Genomic DNA, 26,761 nt, shown 5'->3' with positions numbered 1-26,761 from the left:
TTTACCAAATCAGGTTGGGAATTAAGAGAATTAAGAGATGTGTTTTTAAAAAAAGACTAATCTTTTTCTGTAGAATTGTTAGTAAAAACCCCGTAGGGCCCTCAAAATGCTTGAGAGGCTGCATGTCTAGAAGTCTCCCTGGAAAAAGATGCAGAATCGCCTTATTGTTTCCTTATTCCAGCCAGCTCCACCCGCTTTGTTTCAATTACTCTCTCTGTATATACAGCTGTTCCATAATAATAGGTGGGAAGAAGAGGGGAAAGGGACAGGATATCCATTGCATGTCCTGAGCCTCTTGTTCTGTGTGTAATGAGAGTCTGAGGAAGACTGCAAAGCTTAATATGGCACCCTTTCAAATCCATGACACTTACATCCTTAGAACGGTCAAACCTTAGGAATGAAAAGAGCCCTGTGGGAATCAATCGAACGAGCCACCAAGTCCAGAATCTGATTTTCACACTGCCAAACAAAACACCTCCCAGAAGCCTACAAGTCGTCAAAAACCCACCCACCCCAACATCTTTCATTCTGTCTTTTCCATGTGCATCTGATGGCACATTGATTCTAAACTGGAGGCAGCCGTCAGCTAGCCTGGCTCATAGGTACTGACATTCATCTCCTGTATGAATGGGTGCCATCTCTAAACCAGTGGCCATCAAGTGGCCATTTTGTGACAGGGACTCCTGAAACTGTGTGAAGAAGTGGTTAGTTTGTCTTGAATCTACTGCCGATCACTTTTGTTGGGTGATCCCAAGACGAGGATCATTTAAGTTAAATGACATATGTTTGAATCCATACACCCAATGAGTTTTGAAAGTAATTGGTAACAAAACCCTAAGGACAGTAATAACTGGTGATAATTTTGAGCAGCAGGGGAAAACCTCCCTTTACGCCAAGCTTCATTTCTGAAACCACAAGGACGAAGAGCCTGTGGCTCAGCAGAATCTGTTGGACGATAACTTTCAGTAGCGCTCACCACTGACAGTGTTCTCTTGAGCTGATGGGAGCCAGCCACGTCCACTCATAGTTGGTGGGCCACACGCTGTTCACTCCTGCTCTCAGTCATTCTCTGGTGCCCTAAACACATATTCTTAGGTTACAGGAGAACAGGTTTTGGTAGAGCATGAGGAGAAATCTAATGGTAAGAGCAGGATGACAATGAAATCAATTACTAAGAAGAATGGTGGAGGGGGTTGTTGTTGCTGGAGATCATCAAGAAAGCTCTTAAAGCTCTCCAGCATTGAACAAATCTGTCTTCCAGCGAGCAGAAGACTTGTCCATATCAGGGGTTCTCAACCTTCAGCACTGAAAAATGACCTGGACCCCAAGCCCCAGAATTACTGGCCTTTGGCCATGCTGGTTGTAGAAGCTGAAGTCCGGAACATCTGGAGGGCCAAAACTTGAGAACCACCCGGTCTAGATGGTCAAAAGCTCCCCCATCCCAGTTGTATGAGAGCACAATTCATCTTTTAAAAGAAAGAAGGAAACCCAATAAGCTCCAAATGCTTTTTTCCCCTTTGTTAGAAACATGCTCCGACCCCATGATAGTTTTGAAACCATTTACTGCACTTTTTCCAGTTCCATAGAACATCTAATTTATGCAGCCATCCTTCCAAGAAATAATCAAACAGAGATCTTCTTAAGACTTAGCCATGTGGCAGTTATCTCACCTACGTATCTTCAAAGCATTTCTCCATGTTTATCTGTCTGCCTGGACATTAAGCCCTTCCTCTAATCACGCATGAAATCCTGGACAGATGCGAACTGCCCGTTTTGGAGCTTGGTCGTGGATCTCTTTAGTATTTGTGCCAAAGTGGAATCCTGCTCTTCCTTTTTAAAGAGCCGTTCGAGAAGAAAAGATGGCTGGAAGGGAACCGCCGGCTCTGCCTGAGAGACCCAAAAAGGGAAACCAATCATACAGAGACTTTCATTTCGCTACCAGCTTGTTTGTGTAACTTTGTTTTAGGGCCAGATTGGCCCAGTGAAATTACAAGGTCAGCCTCAGCAAAAATTCAAGCCAGTGGGTCCTCTGCAATTCCAGGCCTGTTTCTGCATACTTCAATCACCCTACCATCTCTCCTACTCTTCAATTTATCCCAGTCCACTTGCAACCACCCTGCCGCCTGGCAAGACGTTCTACCTACCATGTGCACATTGAGTCCCTTATGGATTCTTACGGAATGTCTGCACTCTGGACGCCCTAGCCAGAGCCTGTTTGCCCTCTTCGCATTGGGATGTCGCACCCTTTACCGGCTTCAAAAGGGGACGGGAGGGGTCCCTCGGCTCATTTGTATCCAGGCCCTGGACCCCTTAGGGTCCTTCCTTGGAGGCGCCAACACGCAGCACCTGTCCATCCCTTCCATTCTGTGTCCACAAGGCTTCGCCGTTCCATGCTGCAGGCCTGTTGCACCCCCTCAAAATCCCAGCTGAAAGCAGGTTCAGCAGTTTTTGATGGAGCTCTTAATGAACTGGAGAAATAATGCTGATGAACAGATCCTGGTTTCCTTCCAAGAGAACATTCATGTGGCTATGAGATTCTGCACTTTCTCTCTCTCTCTCTCTCAATCCAGAGAGAGAGAGAGAGAGAGAGAGGCCTTCCATAACCACAACCCCATTCCAGGCCTTCCCTGAAGAACAACAAAGAATTCCCTGAAGAACAACAAAGAGTCAATCTTTGACTCCCGGCTCAAAAGCTGCCCTCCAGCCACATCCTACCCTGAGGCCCAAAGGGTTTAGAAAGAGCTGCCCTTGCATTCAAAGACGAAGGCGTAGAATGGCTCCACGAAACCCACACAGAGAGGAAGCAGAGCTGCAAAACCTCTCCAAAACGAAGGGCATGGACAAAGCCAAGCTTGGAAAGTGACGTTTCAAAAAAAAAAAGGAGCTAGTTATCATTAACATTCCAGGCTCAGGATGTGGCAACTATTATACTTCAGTTTTTAAAGTAACTTGTCACCTTCCCATTTCTCAAAACTATCCACTATCCACTGAAACATCCCGAGTCAAGGTCTGTGGTACACAACACACAGTTCCTCTCCTCCACCACGTTGAGGCCTCAGTACCCACAAGGCAGCAACACAACAGTAGGGCAAGTCAGCGCGTGAAGCCAGTGGCTATTTCCACTCCACTGTTTACTGAGGTCGCAACTCCAAAACTATCAAAATTAAAGTTACAGGGCAAAAGATGTGAAACGGTTCGTCATTAGGTTACGACGATACAGTAACTCGGCCGCACCTTCCTTATTAGGAAAAGGAATTCATTTCAAGTAAACAGTTACCAATAACCCACTACTTCCAGCATGTGTTTTTAAAAGATGAATAGATTTATTTCAATGGGAGCTTTTGTGTTTGCCAATCTACTTCCTATTTTTTTCAGTGTGAGTTTTGATGGATTGCAATCCACTTCCTAGGTCACAATCCTTCCCTGATTTATTTGTTTATGAGCTTTCATGGGCTACAGTTCACTTCCTGGGATGTAAATTGTCCCTTGGGACTGTAGCCCATGGAAGCTCACACTGAAATAAACCTGCTGGTTTTTGAGGTGGGTGGCCCAGTTCTGTTGCTTCTCTTGTTGCTACACACCTTGAAACAGACTAACATGGGTTACCTTCCTGGAAACAGTTACTGTACATCAATGCTGCCTGACTCTGCTCTTGGCCCTCCATAGGGAAAGGTCTCCCCCATTTTCAACAAGGGAAACAAAAAGGACAGACAGACAGACAGACATTGCACTCCCAACAAATAATAAGAAATTGGACACCTAAGTCCACCTTCAGCAAGTTTAGAAATTGTATTTATACATCATGTTCCTGGGCAGGATTTATTTTAAAAATGGTACCCAGGTTTGAGCAGTCTTTAGGCACTATATATTGGGTAGAAATTATGGTGTAACAAGAGGAAACAGCCATTAAATGGTGTTGCTGGGCTGGCTTCTACCTTTTAAAAATGCAAGTACAAAAATGGTTCAGAATCACTCCGGAGGGGACAAGAGGATAATATGGTCCAAGATGAAATCCTTGATAATGGAACAGCCAGAGAAAACAGCACCACGAAGAATGGCTTTTAGTTTCTCTGACATGAGGAAGGCTTGGGTCTAGGCACATGGCAAGCGGTGCATTTAGGACTGCTCACCTGCGTGCTTCTGTCTGGGCTCATAATACCTGCTCAGCTTGTACATCAATCAAACAGATGGCTCTAAAGACACTGTAAGTCCACAGGGCCTCCGCCCTTCAAGAGAAACTAGAATCGGGTTGAAAGACACTGCATGTGGAACAGCAATCACACAAGCAGATTGCACACTGCAGTGGGGTCCAGTTATGAGACCAATCATGCAACAAACACCTCGCCAGGTGGGGCCAAACTGCTTCTACAATGACCATGGCATGCATTTTTAAAACAGCATTTCATTTCTGACCTAAGCCTTCAAAGCAAAGGTTGCAGCAAATCTTATGGGGCAGGGGGAAAGAGCTGGACAGCAGTGGGCATGTGACTTTCATTTCTTTTGGATGGCAGCTCCCGGAATTTGCCAGGATTTCTAGAAGATGTAGCCCCCAACATTTCTTTTTTTTTTTAATTTATTTTTAACAAGGGGTGACAGAAAGGAAAAAGGGAATTGAGGTTAAGAGGTAAAAGGAGAAACAATAACATACTAACCACCATTCTATACATATCAAAATTCTAAATTGCTCTTTTTACTATTTTCTGCCTTCCAGATTTAAGTTCTCATTTCACTGTATGCTCTTCATACGATGTCTATTGACTCAATCCATTTATAGAATAAATCCCGTCTTTCAGTTGCCTTTTGTAAAGGACAGTCCTTCTGCCCCCCAACATTTCCAGAGCCACTGTCCCTACTTATGTAGTGGATCTCCAGTCGCCATTCTGCTCGTTTCAACCAGAGGGACCTTTCCCCTAGTGGTCCCTGGAGGGTACTACGCTTATGGGGAATGCAAGGGTTAATGGAAGGCATAGTTCTTTAGGAGAGCCCTATAGAACCTAATGGGCATTAAGGTTTCCATTCCCACAAACCCTGGCAATTCCCACAAGGCACTGTGTGCCCCAGGGACTACAGGGCAGTTTTCTTCTTTTTGAAATGAGAAGGAATGGCAGCCAGAGACGCAGTGGCTCCTCCTTGGTCTCTGGGAAGACCGGCAGCACATGGGAGCTTTGCTGGAACCAGGCGGCAAGAGGCAGGGCAGAGGGCTGGGGCTTCTTCGGGACCCTTGCCAGGCTTGACACAGGAACTCAACAGGTCAGAGTGGGCCTAGGGTAAGAGCTTCCCTTCCTGGAATGAAAGGTAAAGGTAAAGGTTCCCCTTGACAATTTTTGTCCAGTCGTGTTCGACTCTAGGGGGCGGTGCTCATCCCCGTTTCCAAGCCATAGAGCCAGCGTTTTGTCCGAAGACAATCTTCCGTGGTCACGTGGCCGACTTAGACACGGAACGCTGTTACCTTCCCACCAAGGTGGTCCCTATTTATCTACTTGCATTTGCATGCTTTCGAACCGCTAGGTTGGCGGGAGCTGGGACAAGCGACGGGAGCTCGCTCCATCACGTGGATTCGATCTTACGACTGCTGGTCTTCTGACCCTGCAGCACAGGCTTCTGCGGTTTAGCCCACAGCGCAACCATGTCCCTTTTCCTGGAATGAAAATTCTGTCCCAAATATCGCACAGTGGAGAAACAGGGAAACAGCCCATTTGGATGGCTAACAAGTGTGGAGTGGGTCATTCTCTCCAGAGGCTGGAGCTCCCTGGAGGAGCACATGCTGTACACCTGTAAAGTCCCACATTCAGCCTCCTTGTTTAGGGTCTTAAATAGCACCAGACTGGCAAAAGTCCCTGTTCTGACCCCAGAGAGAGGTTGTCAGTTTAAGTACACCTGTCTTCCTTCGCCCCAGAGGTGTCAGACTACAACTCCCATTAGCCCCTGCAACCACATTTTACTAAAGACAATGGGACTTGTTGTTGCACCTCTCTGGAAGGCACCCGCTGGGGTGAGCAAAGGCGGAGAGCAGACCATCGACGGCCCAGCAACATCTCTCGGAATGACGCGGCTTCTTCTGTTTGTGCAGCTGAGGCGGACATTAAATCCCTGGCTTTCTGAGTCCCAAAGGAACAGCCTTTTTAATCTCCCTCCATATCTCGAAAGCGGAATGCGTCTTGGACTCGGAAGGCAAGGCAGCTGGCATGCAGGACTGGCGGAGGCTGGTTAAACACGGCCAAAAATATATTGAGCTAGCAGGCGGTCAGTCCACCGAGGAGCTAAATGGAGCTGTAATTATCGGAGCGGGATCAATGGGCTTCCCGTAACGTCAGCCATTCCCTGTCCTCCCAACCCTAATTACAAAAATGTAAGGAGTCAGTCTTGCGGGGCAACCCATCTCCAAACTGCAGAGGCAGCAGTTGCAGGCACATTAGCTAATTACAGCCCAGCGAGGCTTGCGATGGCAGCCAGAGGAAGCGGGAGCCTTAGCTTAAGCCCAGTCCCCATAAGACCAGGGTGGAGCCGTGTGGCATGTTCCCAAAGTCTTCGGTCCGGGCTGATCCCTTGCAGGGTTTGGAAAAGTTCCCCTCTGCATCTACAATTTTCCAAGTCACCCGAATGGCACAGCCAGGCTGGCTAAGGGGTTTCAGGAATTAGAAGCACCCGAAACTTTTTCCAAACTCTGATGTTTCACCTGATGGTGAGGAAATGGGAGAAAAGAAAGACAGGATGGTGCCAATATCACAGGGCTAGACTCCACTATGGGAGGTCTGGGTTCAAATCCCCACTGAGCCATGAAACTCACTAAGTGACGTTGAGCCAGATACAGTGGTACCTCGCTAGACGATGACCTCATAAAATGACGAATCGACATGACAATGAGGTTTTGCGATCGCTATAGCGATTCGCAAAACAGTCATTCCAATAGGGGATTTTAGCTGGATGATGATTTGGTCCATGCTTCGCGAACCGTTTGTTCGCAAGACCACGATTTTAACAGCTGATCAGTGATTCCGCAAAATGGCTTCCCTGTGTTTTCGGGACCCATGCTTCGCAGGACAGCCATTTTAACAGCTGATCGGCGCTCGCAAAATGGCTTCCCTATGGGCAATCTTCGCAGGACGACGGGGTATTTTCCCCATTGGAACGCATTAAAGGGGTTCCAATGCATTCCAATGGGGAAACGGATTTCGCATGACGATGATTTCGCTAAACAGCGATTTCTATGGAATGGATTATCATCGTCATGCGGGACACCACTGTACTTGGTCTCAGGCTTGCCTGCCTCACAAGGTGGTTGTAATGATCATGTGGGAAGAGGGCTACCTTGAACTCCTTTGAGGAAGAAGGGTAGAAATATAGACAATTGATTCCTCATCTCAAGTGACTGTCGGCGTTGCCCTGCAAAAGAACTCAGAGGGCAGCAGGCACCTGCGGAGTGGCAGCCACTCATCCAAGGACACATAGCTAGCATTGGTGGATGGAGAGGGGACTCATCTCAGGCGTCACCATCTTAGCTGATGCGCTAAACCAATGATTGTAAACCAATGGCACGAGTGCCACAGTTGGCACGCAGAGCCCTCTTTGTGGACATGCAAGCCCTAAGTCGCTGGATCGCTACCCCCGGCAACCAAACCTGAGGAGGAGGAGGCAGCCGTGGTGCTAGCGCCCCGACAGGTGGCAGGCCAGGATCCGGAGCAGCTGGCAGAGTTGGGCACGACTGGAGGCGGATCCAGAGTGGGGTCTGGAGGCACCTCCGTGCCCAGGATTCCTGCTTCTGCCACCACTTCCACTGCTGCCTCTTCCACCTCCACCACCACCTGCCGGGTTGTTGTTGTTGTTTTCAGTTTGGGCACTCAGGCTCAAAAAGGTCAGGCCTCAGTGCACTAAACCAACCTGCCTGGTGCCATCTCAGCACGCAATGCTACAACTCCCCTCATCCCCATCCACAATGGGCAAGATCTATACTTCCAGGGGATGATGAGATTCATAGCTATTTCAACATGCAGAGGGTTAGGAAAGCTGTGCCACATCACCGGTCAGAGAGAGGAACAAGCAGGGCAGAGAGAAGTGCCATCAGGAACAAATCTACTTGAGACTAAATCCTACCCAAATCAACATGATTTGGTTTGTTAAATTTAACATCCCACTTTTCCTCCACTAAGCTGAAAGCAATGGACAGCAGGATCCCTACATCAACAGGGGACCAGTACCAAGCCCCTCACCCTGACAGAGCCTGTTAAACACTGATTATAGCAGATACTGTTTTAACAGCAAACACTATACACAGCATGGTCTCTGCCTCCCTCTAGTGGCTGGTTCTGGTAATGATACCATATGAATATATTTCTCATAGCATGGTCTCTGGCTCTGCCTAGTGGCCAGTTCTGGTAATGTCATCTTTAAAATCTAGGATTTTTCTTTCAATATTTTTAATCTTTTCAGATCATGGATAAACGAGTCAGCAGATACTGATCCCGCGAATAAGGGGTCCCTATTGTACATGCTTCGCCTCACTCAGTCCTCATGCAACTCTATGAGTTCAATTAAGATGGAGAAGTCACTTAGTAACTAAAGATTTGGACCACCCTGGAATCAAGTTGTATTTGGGAGGCAGCAAAGTGAGGCCCTCTAGATGTTGTTGGGTTGCAACTCTCTCTCTTATGCTGGTTGGGGTGGATGGGTGGGAGTTACTGACTCACAAGGGCTGCACTTTGTCCATCTATGGTCGTCCTCTTTTGGACACTCAGAAAATGGTGGCCAGAAGTTTATGCCTCTTGCAACTGGGAAGGTCAGATGAAACACAAACAGTGAAATATCACACGTGCATGACTTCTCCTGGGCCAAACCATCACTAATGATCCAGATGTTTTTTAACATTACCTTTGACACTCTGCCTCCTCGCTGAGCTCCAGGTATTCAGCTACGTCTTCTGGAGTAAGAACTGTCTCTCTGTCATCAGTAAGAGAAACGGAGATAGAGGCTGCGGAGAGGCGACTGTAGGGCAGTGTGGGGAAGGTGGGACTTTCTTCCAAAGACTCTCCGGCTGCCTTTAGGGAAACCTTATCCTGCTGGCGGGGTGCAAAATCCACAGGAGGTTCCAGGTAGCAAGTACAGGTACACCTGCAAAGCAAGAAAATGACCGTAGGCACACAGTGAGGGGGTTGGACAAAGAACTGTGGGGTGTGGGTTTTTTTGTGTGTGTTTTTTTGTTTTCTTACTCTTTGGTAGGAAAAATGGTTCCACTTTGATTGATTGATTGATTGATTGATTGATTGATTGATTGATTGATTGATTGATTGATTGATTGATTGATTGATTGATTCATTCATTCATTCATTCATTCATTCATTCATTCATTCATTCATTCATTCATTCATTCAAAGCATGGTAGAGACATTACTGAAAACAATAAGACTAGGGTACTTCTTGGTCCTATTCCCATAACAACCCTGGTGCTAGCTTTGTCCAGAGCTTGGAAATATCACTTTTCTGGACTACAATTCCCAGAGTCCCCCAATAAGCCTGGCCAGGCTTCCAGGGTGATTTGTAGAAATCCAAAAAAGGACATTTTCTGACCCTGGATGATGGCATTTCACTTCAGGCTTTTATTTTGACAGCTCTGTCTTTCCTGGGCTGTACCTTTGCTGGCTGAATCCTCATCAGAGGGTGATTTGGAACTCTCTAACCCAAACTCTCTAAGCAATCCTGGGGGCTTTCAGAGGAGAAGCTGTGGAATCATCTCCTCGACATCAAGGGGAGCATGCTGGAGGCACGCCAGATGAGGAAACTCTTCTGGTGAGTAAAGGGTTACCTGCACATTGGAGACAGTGGCTGAGAAAATCAGTTTCATAGAACACAGAAATGGCCTGCATTCCAGGAATGACCTCCGGAAGGTTCACCCTTGAAAGGCTTGGGGAGTAACGTGTTGAACTGCCTCCTGTTTTTGGACTCTCTAGACAGCCTTAACATTTTGTTTCTGCTGCCAACCCTTCACACTTTGCACAAAACTACACATTGCAAAGACGTCATCATTAGAAGAGAGGATTCCTTAACTGCAGATTATATGTAACTAGCACAGCGCCAGATTTCTTAACCTCCCACAAATCTGTGACTGGTCTTTAAGCCACAAGCAACACAAGCCGCCTAGAGTGGTTGCAATGACCAGATAGGCGGGGTATAAATGGAATAAATAAATAAATAAATAAATAAATAAATAAATAAATAAATAAATAAATAAATAAATAAATAAATAAATAAATAAATAAAATCTTCATTTGTACGTTTGATTTTTTAGACAAAAAAAAAGAGTATCTGGATCTGAAGTTTCTTTAACAATAAAATAATTTCAGCTCTAATTATGGGTTACCTGTAGTGCATTGTTTCTCCCCTTAAGTTTGGCACAGGGTCATTCCCCATCTGCAGTGGGTACCATCAAGTTGCTTATGACTTACGGCAACTTTCCCTGGGTTTTCTAGGTATAAAGGGCTCAGAAGCCGTTCATTGGTCTCTCTTTCTGGTGGCGTTCTGGGACTCTGCAGCTTTCCAAAGGCCATTGCCAGCCAGTCTTTCCCTACTATTATTTCTGATTAGTTACTTTTAAAACTAACTTTCCAAGCTCTGTATTTACCACTGTGCTCCACGTAACAAAATGCTACCGGCCACCTAATGATCTCGTATACCCTTTCCTCTCCACGTGGCTGCAGAAATCAGGCTAGCCTGCAAAGTTTACAGTGAAGTGTGGGGCTCTTGAGAGTCCCCTGGACTGCAAGGAGAACAAACCTATCAATTCTAAAGGAAATCAACCCTGAGTGCTCACTGGAAGGACAGATACTGAAGCTGAGGCTCCAGTACTTTGGCCATCTCATGAGAAGAGGAGACTCCTTGGAAAAGACGTTGATGTTGGGAAAGTGTGAAGGCAAGAGGAGAAGGGGACGACAGAGGATGAGATGGCTGGACAGTGTCTGTGAAGCAACCAACATGAAATTGACACAACTACGGGAAGCAGTGGAAGACAGGAGGGCCTGGCGTACTCTGGTCCTGGGGTCACGAAGAGTCGGACACGACTAAATGACTAAACAAATGTGGGGCTTCCCTTCTCTGTCCTCTGCACACTTCAAGCACAGCAAAATGTCTAGGTGACCATTCAGAATATCTGACAGCCAAGCCAGCCTGCAGTTGGGATGCTCTCTGTTCACTGGCACATTTCCAGTCCTCTAAGTGACTCTCCCCCTCTCTCTCCCTCCCTGGGCTGTGCATCCATCTCTCACACCTCTCCCAGAATGTTTGAGTGCTTTCTATAAATGAACCGAGCCTATTTCCGCGCAAGGAGCTCTTTCATCGCTTACAAACCAATTCTTCAGCACCTTTTCTCTCCTAGCCCCTTGCTGGATTCGTGACAGCAGCACCCACGCCGTGCATGTCAATGGAAAGTGTCTGCCACCTGCGCTTGGGAGCGATTTTCTCTGCCTTTGACAATGTGTGAGACAGGAAGAGAATGAGAAAGGGGATGGGAGGGGGGAGCGGCAGGAAACAATCGCTTAACTCTTCCCTAAGACATGCTAACTGGTTAAGGAATTGACATGTCCGGAGCTGAAGGTCTTTATCACTAGTTGGGAGGACAAGGTAACACTGAGCAAAGGGATTGTGGCAAGCATCCTCTGAAGCAGCGTGCTGCAGTGGTTAGAGTGATTGATGTCCTGCACTCTGGAAGTGGTCTCAGAACACAGGACACACTACAATGGGCTCAAGTTACAGGAGGTCAGATTTCAGTTAAATATCAGGGGAAAAATTCCTAGCTGTTAGAGCTGTACAACAATGGAACCAATTACCTTGGGAGCATTCAAGAGAAATTTAGGCAACTACCTAGAAGATCTCCTTTGACCTGTATTCCAGAATTGAGCGAGGGGCTGGACTCGATAGCCTTATAGGCCCCTTCCAATTTCATTATGCTATGATTTGAAGTCGGGAGATCTATATGAAGCTTAGGACAGACTCAAGTTGGATCTCCCGGGTCTCACTAGAGTCGGCTAATGGTACCTGTTGTCAAATAGAACGAGAATGTGTTCCTTCTTGTATTTTAGCTCCAAAAAAAGGCATAATAAATACAAAACAGATGCAATATATTTTTCTACATATCCTCATAATCTGTATATTTGCAAAGCCAATTTGGGAGCAATGATATAAAGCAAAATTTGCATTTTTTGCTGGCGGCCAATTGTCCTTTCGTGTTTGCTCCTCGTCACTTGCTTAGTTTCAGAATGGAGAAAATCATTGGTGAATCATGACAAGGAAGCAAGTGCTCTCATAGCTATAGACAAAGTCCCTCGCAGAAGCCTGAGGATCCTGGGCATGCCAACCGTACATGAGGCACTGGTGAGACTTCTTCACGTTACTGGGAACATCCCATCCATAGCAGAGGCAACCTATTTTCAAATCCTAGCCCTGGCCTCCAGCATCGCTTGCTTAATATCATAAGGAAAATAGAATCAGAAAGCTGTTGTCTACCATTGGATGGCTAGAAGTTGGTTTGGAGCAGGAATGGGTGGGCATTTATTTTCATGGAGACTTCTCTTTCCTTCAGAAGAAAATATTTTGTGGAGTAGGTGGGGTACATGCTTTACAAACATGTCTGTGGCATAGCACATGTTTTATAACAGGGGTAGGACTTCTGACTTGACACGGTCCTCCAAGCATCTCCTCTGCCCATCCATCAAGCCCCAAAGACCACAATGGGCATTTCAGAGGAGAGGAACCAGGGAGGTTGTCTGTCCTTAGTCCTTCTGATCTCTACTTCTTTCTGCGTCTGTCTCAGAATCTGTCCATCATACACCTTTCCTTTCTTTTCCTGGCTCAATGCGGAGCGGAGATGTTGCTGTTCCTTCTCCCATGTGCTGCTTAAGGCACCTGTCTAGTTAGAATTAGGACGTAGGCCTTTCTATCTTTTAATGTAACTTTCTTAGTAAAAGTTAGCTGTTGTTTTTCAATTGCTTCTGTCTCTTTTATAGTGGGCCCAAGTATTTCAGCAGCACTTACTCCATAACTAGGAGACGTCTTAATCGGTTAAGTCTTTCCACCCTTCTCTTACCTTGTGAACATTCACAACAAGACTGGGCTAGACTTTCCTAAACTGATACCCCTCCGAAATGTTGAACTACATCCCCCATAATCCCTGACTGTTGGGTTGTAGGCTGGAACTGATTGGAGTTGTAGTTCAAAGCCTATGAAGGTCCCATCATGTAGGTAGTATCAGTTTAGTTTACAAACAGGACTTTATGAAGATGTAGGCCTTAGGATAATGAAGAAAGCCAAAACATGGGGGGAGGGGAAGGCGATGCACTTGAAATGTTGTGTTGAAGGAGAGTTCTACAATTAGCACTGACCACCAAAAGATCAGTTAATGGGTTCTACATCAAATCCTGCTTGACTTTCTCTCTGAAAGCTAAGACACTGAGGTTATGGTGAGCCTATGAATTAATTATCATTAACAGCTCCACTTAGGTAACAGAAAAACTTCCTTTACTGGGTCAGTCCATCAGTCTTCCTCTTTTCCTTACAAATGCCTCCAGCCTCACTAACTTTATTATATTTTTTAGTAACTTCTGCTAACCCTTTCTTTGATATGGTCAAAATATGACACCCTCAGTGTAGCCATTCTGCTCCAGTGGACCCTTGACTCACAGACGGCCCGACTTACAGACTTTTCGAGTTATAGACTCTCTGGCCGCAAAATTTAGGTTTGACTTGGAGCCGGAGAATCAACCTACAGACCAGACAAAAACCAAAATGGAACAAAAATAGAACAAAACTGGCCGGTTACGGGATTAGTCGGTTTTCAATGTATTGTAGGTCAATGGAGACTCGACCTACAGACTTTTTGACCTGCAGCCACCGTTCCAATACGGATTAATTCCATAAGTAGAGGGTCCACTGTATTTACTAGTGCCCACCTGATATTTCTTATGGGTTACCCTAAGTGCTCACTCTTGCATAAATTGTAGACCAAAATCATCTGTGGGACCACAGTTATTCTATCTTGCTTTAGACTCTGGTTCCCATTAGCCTAGATGATGGTCAGTGGTGAGAGGACTTGTGGTCAAAATATGAAGCTCAGCTGTCAAACCTACAGTTCAGTGCATTCCAATGGGGGGAAAATTCACCAAAAAGTAACGAAGACTCAGAACAAAGCCATATTAAGTTTGCAAAGGTTTTACAAGGTGCACTAACGATTCCAAGCATTTTAAACAGTTTTTGAACATTTTAAGACACTTTAAAAATAGCAAAAACGGACATCGCTAAGCGAAACAGGGGGACCCAAACTGTCATCGCTATGCGAGGCATGGTCCTGAACATCGCTATGCGAAATTTCCCCATTGGAAACATCGCCAAATGGAGCGCAAGATCGCTCCTAAAACCTCATCGCTAAGCGAATACACCGTTAAACAAGGCAATCGCTAAGTGAGGCACCACTGTATTTCCTTGAAATCATGGAAGATAGCTGAAGTGCCAGATGATTGGAGGAGGGCTAATGTTCTCCCTATCCTCAAAAAGAACAAAAAGGAGGAATCCAGGAACTACGGATTAATCAGTCTGATATCAATCCCAGAGAAAATTCTAGATCAGGTTATAAAGTGGTCATTCTGCAAGCACTTTGACCACAATGCAGTAATAACCAGGGGGCAACATGGATCCTGCCAGACTAGTCTTGTCTAATTTTTTTTATCATCTACCCTCTCTGGGAGATAGTGGGAATGCTGTAAACATAATACATCTTGATTTCTTTTATTATTAAAATTATTATCTCTTAACTTCAACAAAGCTTTTCACGAAGTGCCCCATGATGTTCTGATTAACAAGCTAAACAAATGGTGGCAGGATAGAAAAGCTGTCAGGTGGCTATGCAATTACAGAATTGTATCTCCTTCTCAAACTGAGAATACCATAAGACTCACTTCTGGGCCCAATAGTCTTCAACATTTTTATTAATAGCCTGGATGAGAGAATGCAGAAAAGGCCTATCAAATCTGCAGATGACACAATTTGGAGTGGAATAGTCAATACCCTGGATGAGAGGAACAAAATTCAATAAGGTGGGCTTGAGCACTGGGCTGAAAAAAACAAGAATGAAATTGAACAGGAATCAGGGCAATATTCTACACCTACGGGTAAAAACTAAATGCACAAGATGGGGATGTTTGGCTCAGTAATACTCCATGCAAGAAGGAGCTTGGAACTGTTATAGACCACAAGGTGAATATGAGCCAACAGTGCACTGTGGCTGCAGAAATTTTAGGCTGCATTAAAGTCTCCAAACCAGTTCCCACTCTATTTGTCACTTAACAGAAGTATAGTCTCCAAACCAAGCCCTCCCCCCGTATTTGGCACTAGTTAGGCCTTATCCTGAACACTGTGCCCAGTTCTGGACACTACACTTTAAGAAGGATGCTGACGCATTGGAACAAGTTCAGAGAAGGGCAACAAGGATGATCAGGGGACTGGAAACGAAGTCCCACGAGGGTAGACTGAAAGAACTGGGCATGTTTAGCTTTGAGAAAAGGTGAGGAGATAGGATGGCAGTTTTCAAATACTTGAAAAATTGTCAAATGGAGGAGGGACAGGATATGTTCTCATTCATCCCAGAGTGCAAGACACATAATACAGTGGTGCCTCGCTTAACGGGCGCTCCGTTTAGCAACGAAACCGCATAGCGATTAACTTTTTGCGATAGCAAAAGCGATCGCATTGTGATGTTTCCTATGGGGTTTTATTGCTTTGCGATGATCGGTTCCTTGTTTCACTTACCGATCATCGCAAAGCGATGATTTTTAAACAGCTGATCGGCGGTTCCAAAATGGCCGCCGGGTTAAAAAAAATGGCCATCCGCTGTGTTTTCGCGCCGATTCCTCGCTTAAGAGGCAGCGAAAATGGCCGTCGTATGGAGGATCATTGCTTTAAGGTCAGTTTTTTGCCCATAGGAACGCATTAAACGAAATTGCTCAGCAGCGATTTTTGCTGCACGGATTAACGTCACTATGCGAGGCACCACTGTAATGGGCTCAAGTTCCATGAAGCCAGATTTCAGTTGAATATCAGGAAAAAAACCTACCTAAGTGTTAACAGTAGAACCAACTACCTAGGGAAGTAGTGAGTGTTCTAATGCTGGAGGCATTGAAGAGAAAAGCAGACAATCATCTGTCAAATATACTTTGATTTGGATTCCTACATTGAACAGGGGGTTGGATCCAATGACTTTATAGGTCCCTTCCAACTCCATCATTTTGTGATTCTATTCAAAGGATACCATATTGGGGTAAGACTAATATAGTCCTTTTGTAACAAACAGATGTTCATCACATGACAGGCCTCGCCTAGCAAAACATTAATCTCTGGATTTCTGGGTTACAAACTCCTTCTGCTCCCACTTTGCCACTGCGGCTGTCCCATCCCTGGAAGGCAACGGTCGGAGGAGATTCCCATCCATGGTAAGAAGCAGCACAGAAAATCTGCAGCTGCCTGCTCTCTCAAGCAAACCCTGCCCTGATCTGCTCTGCAAGAGAATGTATTTTCAACAGAGCAGCCAATTATTGTGTAATTGCCCATAAATTCAGAACGACACTGGAATTATTTCATGCACAGATCCAAGGACAACGTTTCCCGCTTTATAAATGTGGCATTCAGGGGGCAGCGAGAAAAGGATGGAGTCAGCTGATATTCACTAATGGATTGATTTACTTTCCTGGAATGATAATTGTCCATTTACTTAAATAGCTGGGCTCTTGTACAGATGGCCTGCCCTATTAAGCAAAAAAATGCTTCCTCTCAGCAAGGCATGGATTCGTGATATGATTTGTAGCTTTTTAAGTGCAAAGTAGGTAGAAGGTGTGGCTGGAATTCATTTCCCGTCCACCCCACCCCACCCCACCCTTTAGAGATGATCCATCATACCAGCACCTGAGGATAATATGCAAAGCAGCAGCTTCTTCTTTCCATTGCCAGAGGGGGGGAGCAGCCAGCCTCTTTTAAGCATCTGGCACAACTGGAAGATGAGTCAGCAGCACAGGGGAAATTTCGATACAGCTCCAGTGTGTTGCCCCTTATTCCATCCCAAATGATACAGTGGCGCCTCGCTAGACAGTTACTCCGCATGAAAGTTTTTTTGCTAGACATTGACTTTTTGCGATCGCTATAGTGATTTGCAAAACAGTGATTCCTATAGGGAAATTTCGCTGGACAATGTTTGGTCCCTGCTTTGCAAACTGATTTTCGCTAGACAACGATTTTGACAACTCCATCCGTGCTCGCAAAATGGGTGTTTTCGGGAGCTAAGCTTCGCAAGACAGCTATTTAAAGAGATGATTGGTGGTTCGCAAAGTGGCTTTCCTATGGCTGATCTTCGCTAGACAACGACTATTCTTCCCCATTGGAATGCATTAAACAGGTTTCAATGCATTCCAATGGGGAAATGCTTTTCGCTAGACAATGATTTCACTAAACAGCGATTTCAGTGGAAAGGATTATCATCGTCTAGCGAGGCACCACCGTATGTTAATTCTACAGCACAGCTGAGCTCAATCACTCCAGGCGGCTGTGACTCTCACAACCTCTTGAGTTCAAAAAACAACATCTGAGCACTATCAAAGCATGACTTCCTTGACCAGGGCTAGGCACGCTCTGAGCTACTGGTTCTTGACCTTAGATGCTCAGGGTTGTTTAAGACTTCCACCCTCTGGAATCCCTGACATTCGAGAATACTGGCTGAAGTCTTGGGGCTGCAAAAATTTTAAGCTTCTGGGGAAGTTTGAGAATCACGGTTGCAGCCTCCAGTGAATCAGATCTAAGCCTGGTGGGTTGGAGGGAAAATTAATGAACTAGAAAGATGTATTTCTAAAAATCTTATGGATTTTGATTCTTCATAAAAATTGAAGCGATTCAGCCTCTTCTCAGAAGAGGCATTCCTTCTTCTGTTAAAGACCTCTTCTAACGTAAGATATATGCTTTGATACATCCTTACATACAAAGTGCATTTTTTCAGACTGCTGTTTTTCCACGTATACAAATTGATAAAGGTCTATTATCTGTCAAGCAAATGAACTAAATTCTACATAGAAATTATTCCAATAGAAGATATGTCTATTTGTTTCTTCTGTACTGTAGAATTTAGGACTGTAAGTGGGTCTTACAGAATTCGGGGCTTTGAATTATATCCTAATTCAATCTGATTTGTGCCGTATCCAATTCACTCTGTGCCCCAGAACTGAACTGATTTGTAAATTTGTACAGCCCTAAAAGGATCTATAAGTATCCTTAGCTTCTCCTGGGTTTATGCACAGAATAAGGATGAACTATTTGTGGCCTTCCTCATGTTAACAGCCAGCAAAATGCATCATCTGCCATGCCACAAAGACTGGGAAGGGTGTGAGTTGTAGCCCAACATCCAAATACAGTGGTGCCTCGCTTAGCGATGTTAATCCATGCAGCAAAAATTGCTGCTAAGCGATTTCATCGCTAAGCGATATTAAAAAGCCCATAGAAACGCATTAAAACCTGATTAATGCATTCCTATGGGCTAAAAACTAACCTTAAAGCGAAGATCCTCCATAGGGGCGGCCATTTTCAGTGCCTCTAAAGTGAGGCAAAACAGCGGGCGGCCATTTTGTTTACCCAGCAGCCATTTTGAAACCGCTGATCAGCTGGCCGAAAATGGGGGCTTTGCGATGATCGCTTCCCTGCGATCATTGCAAAGCGAATTTTCCCCATAGGGACCATCGCAAAGCGATCGTTCTTGCGATGGCAAAAAGTCCATCGCAAAGCGATTTCATCGCTATACGGAGCGATTGCTATGCAAGGCACCACTGTATACAAGCAATTCTATGATTCTATCGTAAAGCAATGTTTGCTTAATGACAGACCACAAAGACACTTCGGATCCTGTCTTACTCTTGTCGGGTGCTGCGATCTTGGGGAGCTTGAAACCCTGGAGGGACAGGAGGAGGTGGAGGCAGCAAACCTGCAAACTTCTGTGAGGCACTGCCCTGGGAGATCTTTGGGGAGCTGTAGGTTTTCAGCAGCTTTTTCGTTTCCCCTAGAAAGGAACACAAACAAAAGACACGGTTAGCCATTTCTGACTTGTCTGCACCTTTCAGCTATCAAACCTGCCCAGGTGGGTAAACAAACCAACCGATGAACAAACAATGTCTGCTGCCTCAACCAGCGAAGTTCCCCATTTAACCTCAGATTCTTTATTTATTTATTCTCAGATTCCAGGTCTGTTCCAGATGAAACTCACCCACTCAGTAATAGTGAAATCTCATACTACTCTGAATACTAGGGATGGGTTTTATTATTATTATTATTATTATTATTATTATTATTATTATTATTATTATTATTATTATTATTATTATTATTATTATTATTATTATTATTATTATTATTATTATTATTATTATTATTATTATTATTATTATTATTTCTTCTCAGGGTTGTTAGCGAGTCTTTGCAGGCTGAAGTCCCAAGTCTGAGTCCGAATCTTTGGTCCCAAGTCCCTATTAAAAACAATTTCCCCCCCCCATAAAAAGGGAGGGGTGGGTCGCCCATTTACAGCTGGAACGATGATGGAGGAGGAAGAGGAGGCAGCAGGGTCAGATAGAGAGGCAACAGGGCAGTTGGAAGAGGGCAGGGAGCAGGCTGTGGGGGCATGAACTGGGCATCCCCCGGGCATGAACTTTTTTAAAAAAAAAATCATTTCATGGTTTGTTTGTTTTTTAAAAGTTCAGATGGCTCATAATTCGTGGGTATTCACAAACTGCAAACCACCATTTTTATGGTTCGTGCTCATCTGCTCTCATTATAACTTAGCTATCACTAAGGTTCTTACAAATATGTCCCCTTTCAAAGCAAAAATATCTTCCTGCTTTGTAATAAGCCAGCCCTGCTGCATTTAGGGGCCTACTTCCTACTGCCCCCCAAATCCTGCTCTGATGGCAACCACTTTCTGCAGGCCCAGCTAAGTCCGAATACCAGCTATCCTCTTTCTTTCTATACTTCTTGTTTCAAATCTTGGAGGAAATCCTACCACTGCTGATTCCGACAATATATCTTGGGCCCAACCCTACGGCTTGGCAAAGTGAAGCGGCTGAGACACAGCAGACATCAGCTGTCATGAAGAAAAACGCCTAACGCCGAGGGAGGCCCGGATGGAAAAGACAAGAAATCGGGCCTTCTCAGCGGTGGCTCCTCGCCTCTGGAACAAACATACCTCCTGAGATTCGTGCGGCTCCCTCGCTGGGTATCTTCAAAAATCAATTAAAAACATGGATGTTTGGGCGGGCCTTCCCTCCAGACAATTCCTGATGTCCTCTTCTCTCTCTTTCCTACCATTAGTTCCCCTTCTTGTTTAATGTTTCTATCATGTAAAAATTGTTTTTATATATATTTATTGTCTTATTTTATATTGTTAGCCGCCTAGAGTGGTCTTAACCGACCAGATTAAATAAATAAATAAATAAATAAATAAATAAATAAATAAATAAATAAATAAATAAATAAATAAATAAATAAATAAAATTGTTATTTCTTGGTCTTTATGCTCAGGGACAGGAAGAGCTGCATTTTATAACCTCTAAATCAAGTGCCAAAATAACTAGCTTGGCTTCAGATCCTCTTGAGTGACTGGGGTAGGGAGGGCTGCATGCTTTAGGCAGGAAAACTCTTTCTTTCCGTAGGGTCTCCAGTTGATGGCAGCAGGCACTCACTTTGTCCACATTTTGACTGAGCACCAAAACTTTAGAGATTCATGAGACCATATTTTAATCATTAACTCTTATTAACGAAACATCAGGTAAATTGGACCACATTTGCCAAAAGCCACCTAAGATAGGAATACTGATCCTGCAGTTTAAGAGTGCTAATATTTAGATTTTGTTAATATCACAGACATGTAGAGGAGAAAATCGTTACAGAGCCCTTAACAGAAATTGGCAAATTAGTACTTGAACCACTACTTTAAATCTGTGGACTTCATGATACTGATATTCAATGTAAGGAGAGAGTAGCTTCTCTCTTTCTCTTTCTCTGTCATTCTCTCTCTCTCTCTCTTGTCATGGGGAGACGTGAGGCTGTCAGTGTATCACATTATTGGCCTTCTGATAGGAAACTAGGAAAATTGTTCTCCTTGAAAGTCTCATTAGACAGCATCCCCTGACCCCTGCCTATGACAGCAAGATCCAATCCAGATTAGGGAAAAACTTAATGTATCCATCAGAAAGAGAGGAAGGAGGGACCGAGATGAACATTAACGGCCTGACAGAATCTCTACGGACAAATTGATCAGGCACTTAGTTTCCCAAGGTGCAGGGATGTGGAATGGAGATTAGAGCAATAACACTACCCAGCAACTGTCACGAGCCACAACAAATGGAGCTCTTCGCCCACATTTAGCTCCCTTCTGCAGGTGAAAGCGCTGGAAAGAATAGCTGGGTAGATTTACTTTGCGATTTCTGCTAATGTTATTCATGGACCCATGATGGGTAAGGGTGAGGTTGTCCGTGCTACAACTTATTAAGCTATCAGTAGCTGCTTGCTGTTTTTAGCAAAGGCACTTGATTTCCCCACAAGCCCAAATACCACTTCTAATTTTTCAACCTTCGAACCTCTAAGGTTTTGAGAACCAGGATGAGGCACCGGACAGAGTGATGGATTATGGGTTTAAATCACGACTCAGTCATGGAAACTCACTGCGGGTTTCACCTGGCAGGGTAGGACTGGTAAAACCAGTCAAGTATCTCACATACCTTGAAAACCCTGTTAGAGTCGCCGTAAGTCAGAGGCAAGTTATGTAATAATAACTACGTTTTTTCCTGGTCTAGAATAGAATGGATGTCTTTCATACAGCTGATACTAAACGAAAATTGAACAGAAGAAAGAAGAACAGACTTGTCTTCACCCGTTGCGGTGGCCTCCGCAGCTATGGCCTGCAGTAAGGGACACCGGCTGCTCTTTGCAAAGATGGTGGCTGCAGGTTTATTTAGGGTAGGGAAGCTGCAGCTGCCATCTTTGAAAAGGGCAGCCTGGATTCCCTTAGCCTGCCTCAAGAGCAGCCATTGTCCCTTACTGCAGGACATAGTGGCAGAGGCCAGCTGGAGACTGCATCGGTGGGGGTGGGGGTGGGGGAGCCACCACCGAAGTAGAGAAGCAACTGGGGCAGGGAACAGGCTGTGGGGCTGGGGGGGGTTCATGAACCATCCTTTGTCAGTTCATGGGGAGGGACTTTGTGCTTTGTGTTTTGTCAACTTTGATGGATCACGAAACAGGATGAGTCGCGATTCGTTCCCATCTCTAATTCTGTTGCATGATTCTGTATGTGCTACATTTGTTGCCCAGTTTACAATGTGGAAAGAAGCCATTTTTAAAAATCTATAGATCTTTATGGAAAAATTGGCTGTGGTGGCAATAGACCTACATGACTGATAGAACAGCAAATTGTTCAACGAAAGCTGTGCTGATTCAGCAAAGAAAATATACAGGAAGATCAATATGGGATGATAAGACAGTCCACCCTCATGGCTTCTAAGTTATTTAACATTTACGTGTCAAGTACCATTAAATTACATCCAACATATGGTGACCCTAATATGATTTTCAAAGTTTGTGAGATGTCCAACGAGTGATCTTATCAATATTGTCCCCAGGGATTTGAAACCAGGTCTCCTGAGTCCTAATCCAACTGTCTACCTACTATTCCACACTGGCTCCGTTGAACGTTTAGGATGTGACAAATCCATTCACAACCAGCGTTCTATCTTTCATGGTTACTCACCAACAAGCAAGAGATAAGTAGAAAATTCCTTCAAGCTGCATTGACATAATCAGGCTCTACTATCAGCTACTGACAAATGGAGGACTTTCCCCATCATGCTGCATCCATTGCATGTTTCACACTACACTGCTGAGGGGGCAAGACAAACGCAGAAAACTAGTGGAGGAAGAACGAGTGCCACTTTCAAACCAAGGTGCTCTTCTTCTTTGTGCAAGAATCGCCATCACCACCCCTTTAACAGAAGGATGGATCTGTCTCTTCTCAGTTCATTGGACTGTTGCATTGGGTTCATTTGCGAGTCTATTCTGTCATTAATCTGTAGTTTTTTTTAAAAAAAATATCCTGCCCAAAAATTATATGTGCATTTAAATAGCATATGTTACATGTTTTAGAAAAGGTCACCGCGTCAGTCTGTGCTAGCGTGTCAGGCGAAAACAAAACAGAAACAAAAAATAGAGAAGTCAAAAACGTTGTGGCACCTTAAAGACTAACTGCTATATTTTAAGGTGAGCTTTTGTGGATCAAGTCCACTTCCTCAGACAGATTAATGACCGGGCTCACATTAAAATATAGCAGTTAGTCTTCACATTAAAATATAGCAGGTGCCACAACGTTTTCGTCTACTTACCAGTATGCATGCTTTCTCAGAAAATACATATTTGTAACCGTATTTTATCTGAGTCCTTTTTTTTTTCTTTTTTGAGCAAAGAACCACACAGCCACATTTGGCAAAGGGCAGATTTTAAGGGAAACTTCTGCTCTCTACAGTAGTGTGGGAATTAAGGGATCAAGTACATTCACTTCCATATAGGAACATTAAAAGTGAGAGGGAGGGAGGGAGGGAGCAAGGTACTGGGTGCAATGTGAAGTTGTTCAATCTAGGACCACTTGGTCTTATTCCAGGCATAAGCCAACTTTTACTTAGGACATCTGAGGAGCACAAGAGCTTGCTCAGCAAGCCACTCCTTCCATTTGTAATTCGTTTTGCAATGCAAACGATCCAGTTCTCCCTCCTCCCATCTCCAATATAATGTTGCAGACGCTACCTCATGAACAACGGGACTGGATTTATGGACATGGGGCACCAGGGAGAGCTGCGCTAGGCAGAGGCCCTGCATGCATACTTTACTATAAAGCATCCTCTCCAGCCCTCTTACCTCATTAAGCACCAGAAAGGCCTTCAAAGATGCTTCTGTATTTGCTGGAGAGCCAGTGTTCCCAGATGAGCCTCAAGCTGACAGGGAGGCAGCCTTAAATAAAAGCAATTGGAGCAGAGCCTGGCTTTTCATATATATGACCACAAAGCCAACTATGTAAACAGCCAGTTTTTATCTAAGCTAAGAAGAGTCCTTTCTTGAGCCCTGGGCACCTTTTGAAGGCAACTACTTAGCAGTAAGCCTTAAGGAGGTCTAAGCAGTTGCTAGGCTCTGTGTAACTACAAAGAATGTAAATCTGTTGTTCTCGTGCACAAGGACATGGAACCAAACGGTTTTTCCCCTTTGCCTGCGAGATGAGATAGAACCCAAATTGTGTAATTGTGCAAAATAGCTGCCCCCTTGTTGCATCAAATTAGAAAGACAGGCTGTGTTGTTTGCATCTTTTTGATCCATCAGCCTGACCTTCCATGCTTGCTGGGTATACAGACTTTCCTTCACAAAGACTCTCTCACAGATTTCACATATTTGTGGAAATATTCCACCAGTTTCCAATCTCATTCTACTGCGGTCCAGCGGCCTCTCAACAGGCTTCCTCGACATGCTGTGACAGGCTGTGCCATCAAGAAAAATATAAAAACCATCTTCACGATAACCTTCCTGACTTGGCAACCCTCCTAACATGTTCCATTACAAACCCCATCATCCCCAGCTATCATTGGCCATGTTAGTTGGAGGTGATGAAAACTGTGTTCCATCCAGCACATCAGAAGGGGGATTGTTTAGGGAAAAGTGACTCAGAAATTGTAAAACAACACAACCTGTCCTCAAAGTGGCAAACTAAAAACCAAACGAGATGCGAAACTAAACCCATTTAGGTCACTAAATAAATCTAGAGGTAAATGATGGAACCTGTAGTCCAACACCTCTGGAGAGTGACAAGAAGGATAAAGCTGGTTCAGAAAATAAAAAAATGAAATGGCACCAGCCTACAATAAGGCTCCTGTTGTCTGATTCAAGGGAGAAAGAGCTTCCACACCACATGGTGAAGGATGTATGGCTACCTTACCCCTAAGAGCCCAAAGAGAGCTAAGCCCTCCAAAGATTACTGAGCCTTTAAATTAAAAAAAATGAATGAAAGGGTAGAAGACAGACTTAATCCCAGCAGCTAAAATTCTGATTGTGATTAAAGGCATTCTTTATGTAACACGATGTTCTGCTGCCGCCTGCTGTTACATTAGGACATGGCATTCAGTCAGAGGTGGAAGCACTAGCAGGTAAGTTAATAAAAAGCAATAGTGCAGCCCACACATCAAGGAAAGGCAAGGAACAGAAACTGCATATTTTACCAGGCTGGAATCAGTGAGCTTAACAGAACTCTTCATTGGGCTGGATGTTATTTATTTATTTATTTATTTATTTATTTATTTATTTATTTATTTATTTATTTATTTATTTATTTATTTATTTATTTATTTATTGGATATTTGCCCTGCCCCTCTAGACCGTGGCTTACATAAATAAAACAGAACAATATAATATATAAAATATAGAAAATTATAAAATTAGAATTACAATTGAACAAATAATTTGAAGAAAATTAAAAGGGGAGAAAAGTTCTGTTGTTAAAACAACAACAGAACAACTCCGCACAGCATCTTCTCCAAGCCCCCCCCCTCCAACTCTGGTTCTAAATTAGAGGGTGGGAAACTAACTCTGCTCCCACACCCCAATCACCACAGAAGTACTTTTCTTTTGGAAAACCTCTTTTTTAAAAAAAAACTGAAAAATCAGTCCCTTTACTCTAAGTGTCGTCAAGTTGGAACAGACTTTTAGTGACCCTTAATAGGACTTTAATGGTAAGTGAGATATTTAAGGAGAGGTTTTACCAGTTCTACGTCCTCAGTGAGTTTCCACGGCTGAGTGGGGTTTTGAACCCAGGCCTCCTGAGTCCTAGTCCATCACTCTACCCACTACACCGCACTGAGCATCACTATATTCTAATGGTTTCAAATTGGGAAGGGACCTGGAGCCTTAAACATGGCAAAATCCCCCCCTCATTCCCCCCAGAGGTCACAAGGGAACATCCAGAGTATTGTAAGTTCTTTTTCCACAATTGCTAAGTCCATTAGCTCCATAGTCTCACTGTTGCCTCTTCATGTGGTCAGCACAGGACAAACATTCGGTTTGCATATGAATTCCATCAAATAGTGGTGACACAATTGTGTAAACAAGTCCCACTTGGCTGCCATGACAGCTATGCTTGACTAATGTCGACCAAACTAGATAGTACAGTCAGCACATCATTTGAAGCAGAGCTGCCTGAAATGATTAGAAACACATCCAATTGTCACGGCATGGGCTTGCCTCACTCACAGGTTTCAAATCAGTTCATGCTTATGTTGGGATTGAGCTTCTGGAAGTACAAACAGGCTTCGTTGCAAGACTGGTGGTGCTTTGACGGAATGGCAAGCCAAGAGGAAAAGCTTTGGAACAGCGGGGCATGTATTCATTTCGCTGAACTTGTTATTTGACCATTAGTCTGCCCCTAGCTTTTCAGAAAATTGTTGCATTTGGCCAATTTTCCGGTGCCTTCATTTCCCCACAGGCTTGCAAAGAAGCAGTTCGTTCTCTTACCCTGAATCCTCTGCTGCTTCCCAGAGCAGGGGCCGTCCGCCTGGCTGCCTCGGTGGTTCCACTCTGCCAAAAAGCTCGGGGGTGGCATTGGGGTGCTGTGCACTTGCTGTAGTTCTGGAAGGAAAAGAAAAGATGCTCCCATTCCCGTGTGACTAGTTGGGTGTGTCTTTTT

At 44.4% G+C, this 26,761-nt stretch overlaps 1 protein-coding gene across 4 annotated transcripts in view; it reads right to left on the bottom strand.

Moving 5' to 3' along the window:
• ROBO4 (roundabout guidance receptor 4) overlaps positions 1-26,761 on the bottom strand; it is a 136,118-nt gene that overhangs the window by 31,325 nt on the left and 78,032 nt on the right. For all 4 annotated transcript variants that reach the window (XM_078379799.1, XM_072978813.2, XM_072978814.2 and 1 more), the window contains exons 15-17: positions 26,590-26,703; positions 18,919-19,063; positions 8,866-9,105 (exon numbers count right to left, since the gene is read on the bottom strand). In XM_078379799.1, the coding sequence (XP_078235925.1) occupies positions 8,866-9,105; positions 18,919-19,063; positions 26,590-26,703 (499 nt within the window). The remainder of the gene's footprint in view (positions 1-8,865; positions 9,106-18,918; positions 19,064-26,589; positions 26,704-26,761) is intronic.

This window comes from Pogona vitticeps, chromosome 8 (genome assembly GCF_051106095.1).
Source record: "Pogona vitticeps strain Pit_001003342236 chromosome 8, PviZW2.1, whole genome shotgun sequence".
NCBI classification, from domain to species: Eukaryota; Metazoa; Chordata; class Lepidosauria; order Squamata; family Agamidae; genus Pogona; species Pogona vitticeps.
The sequence above is the reverse complement of the archived record's forward strand: the minus strand, read 5'-3'. Positions and strand labels throughout refer to the sequence as shown.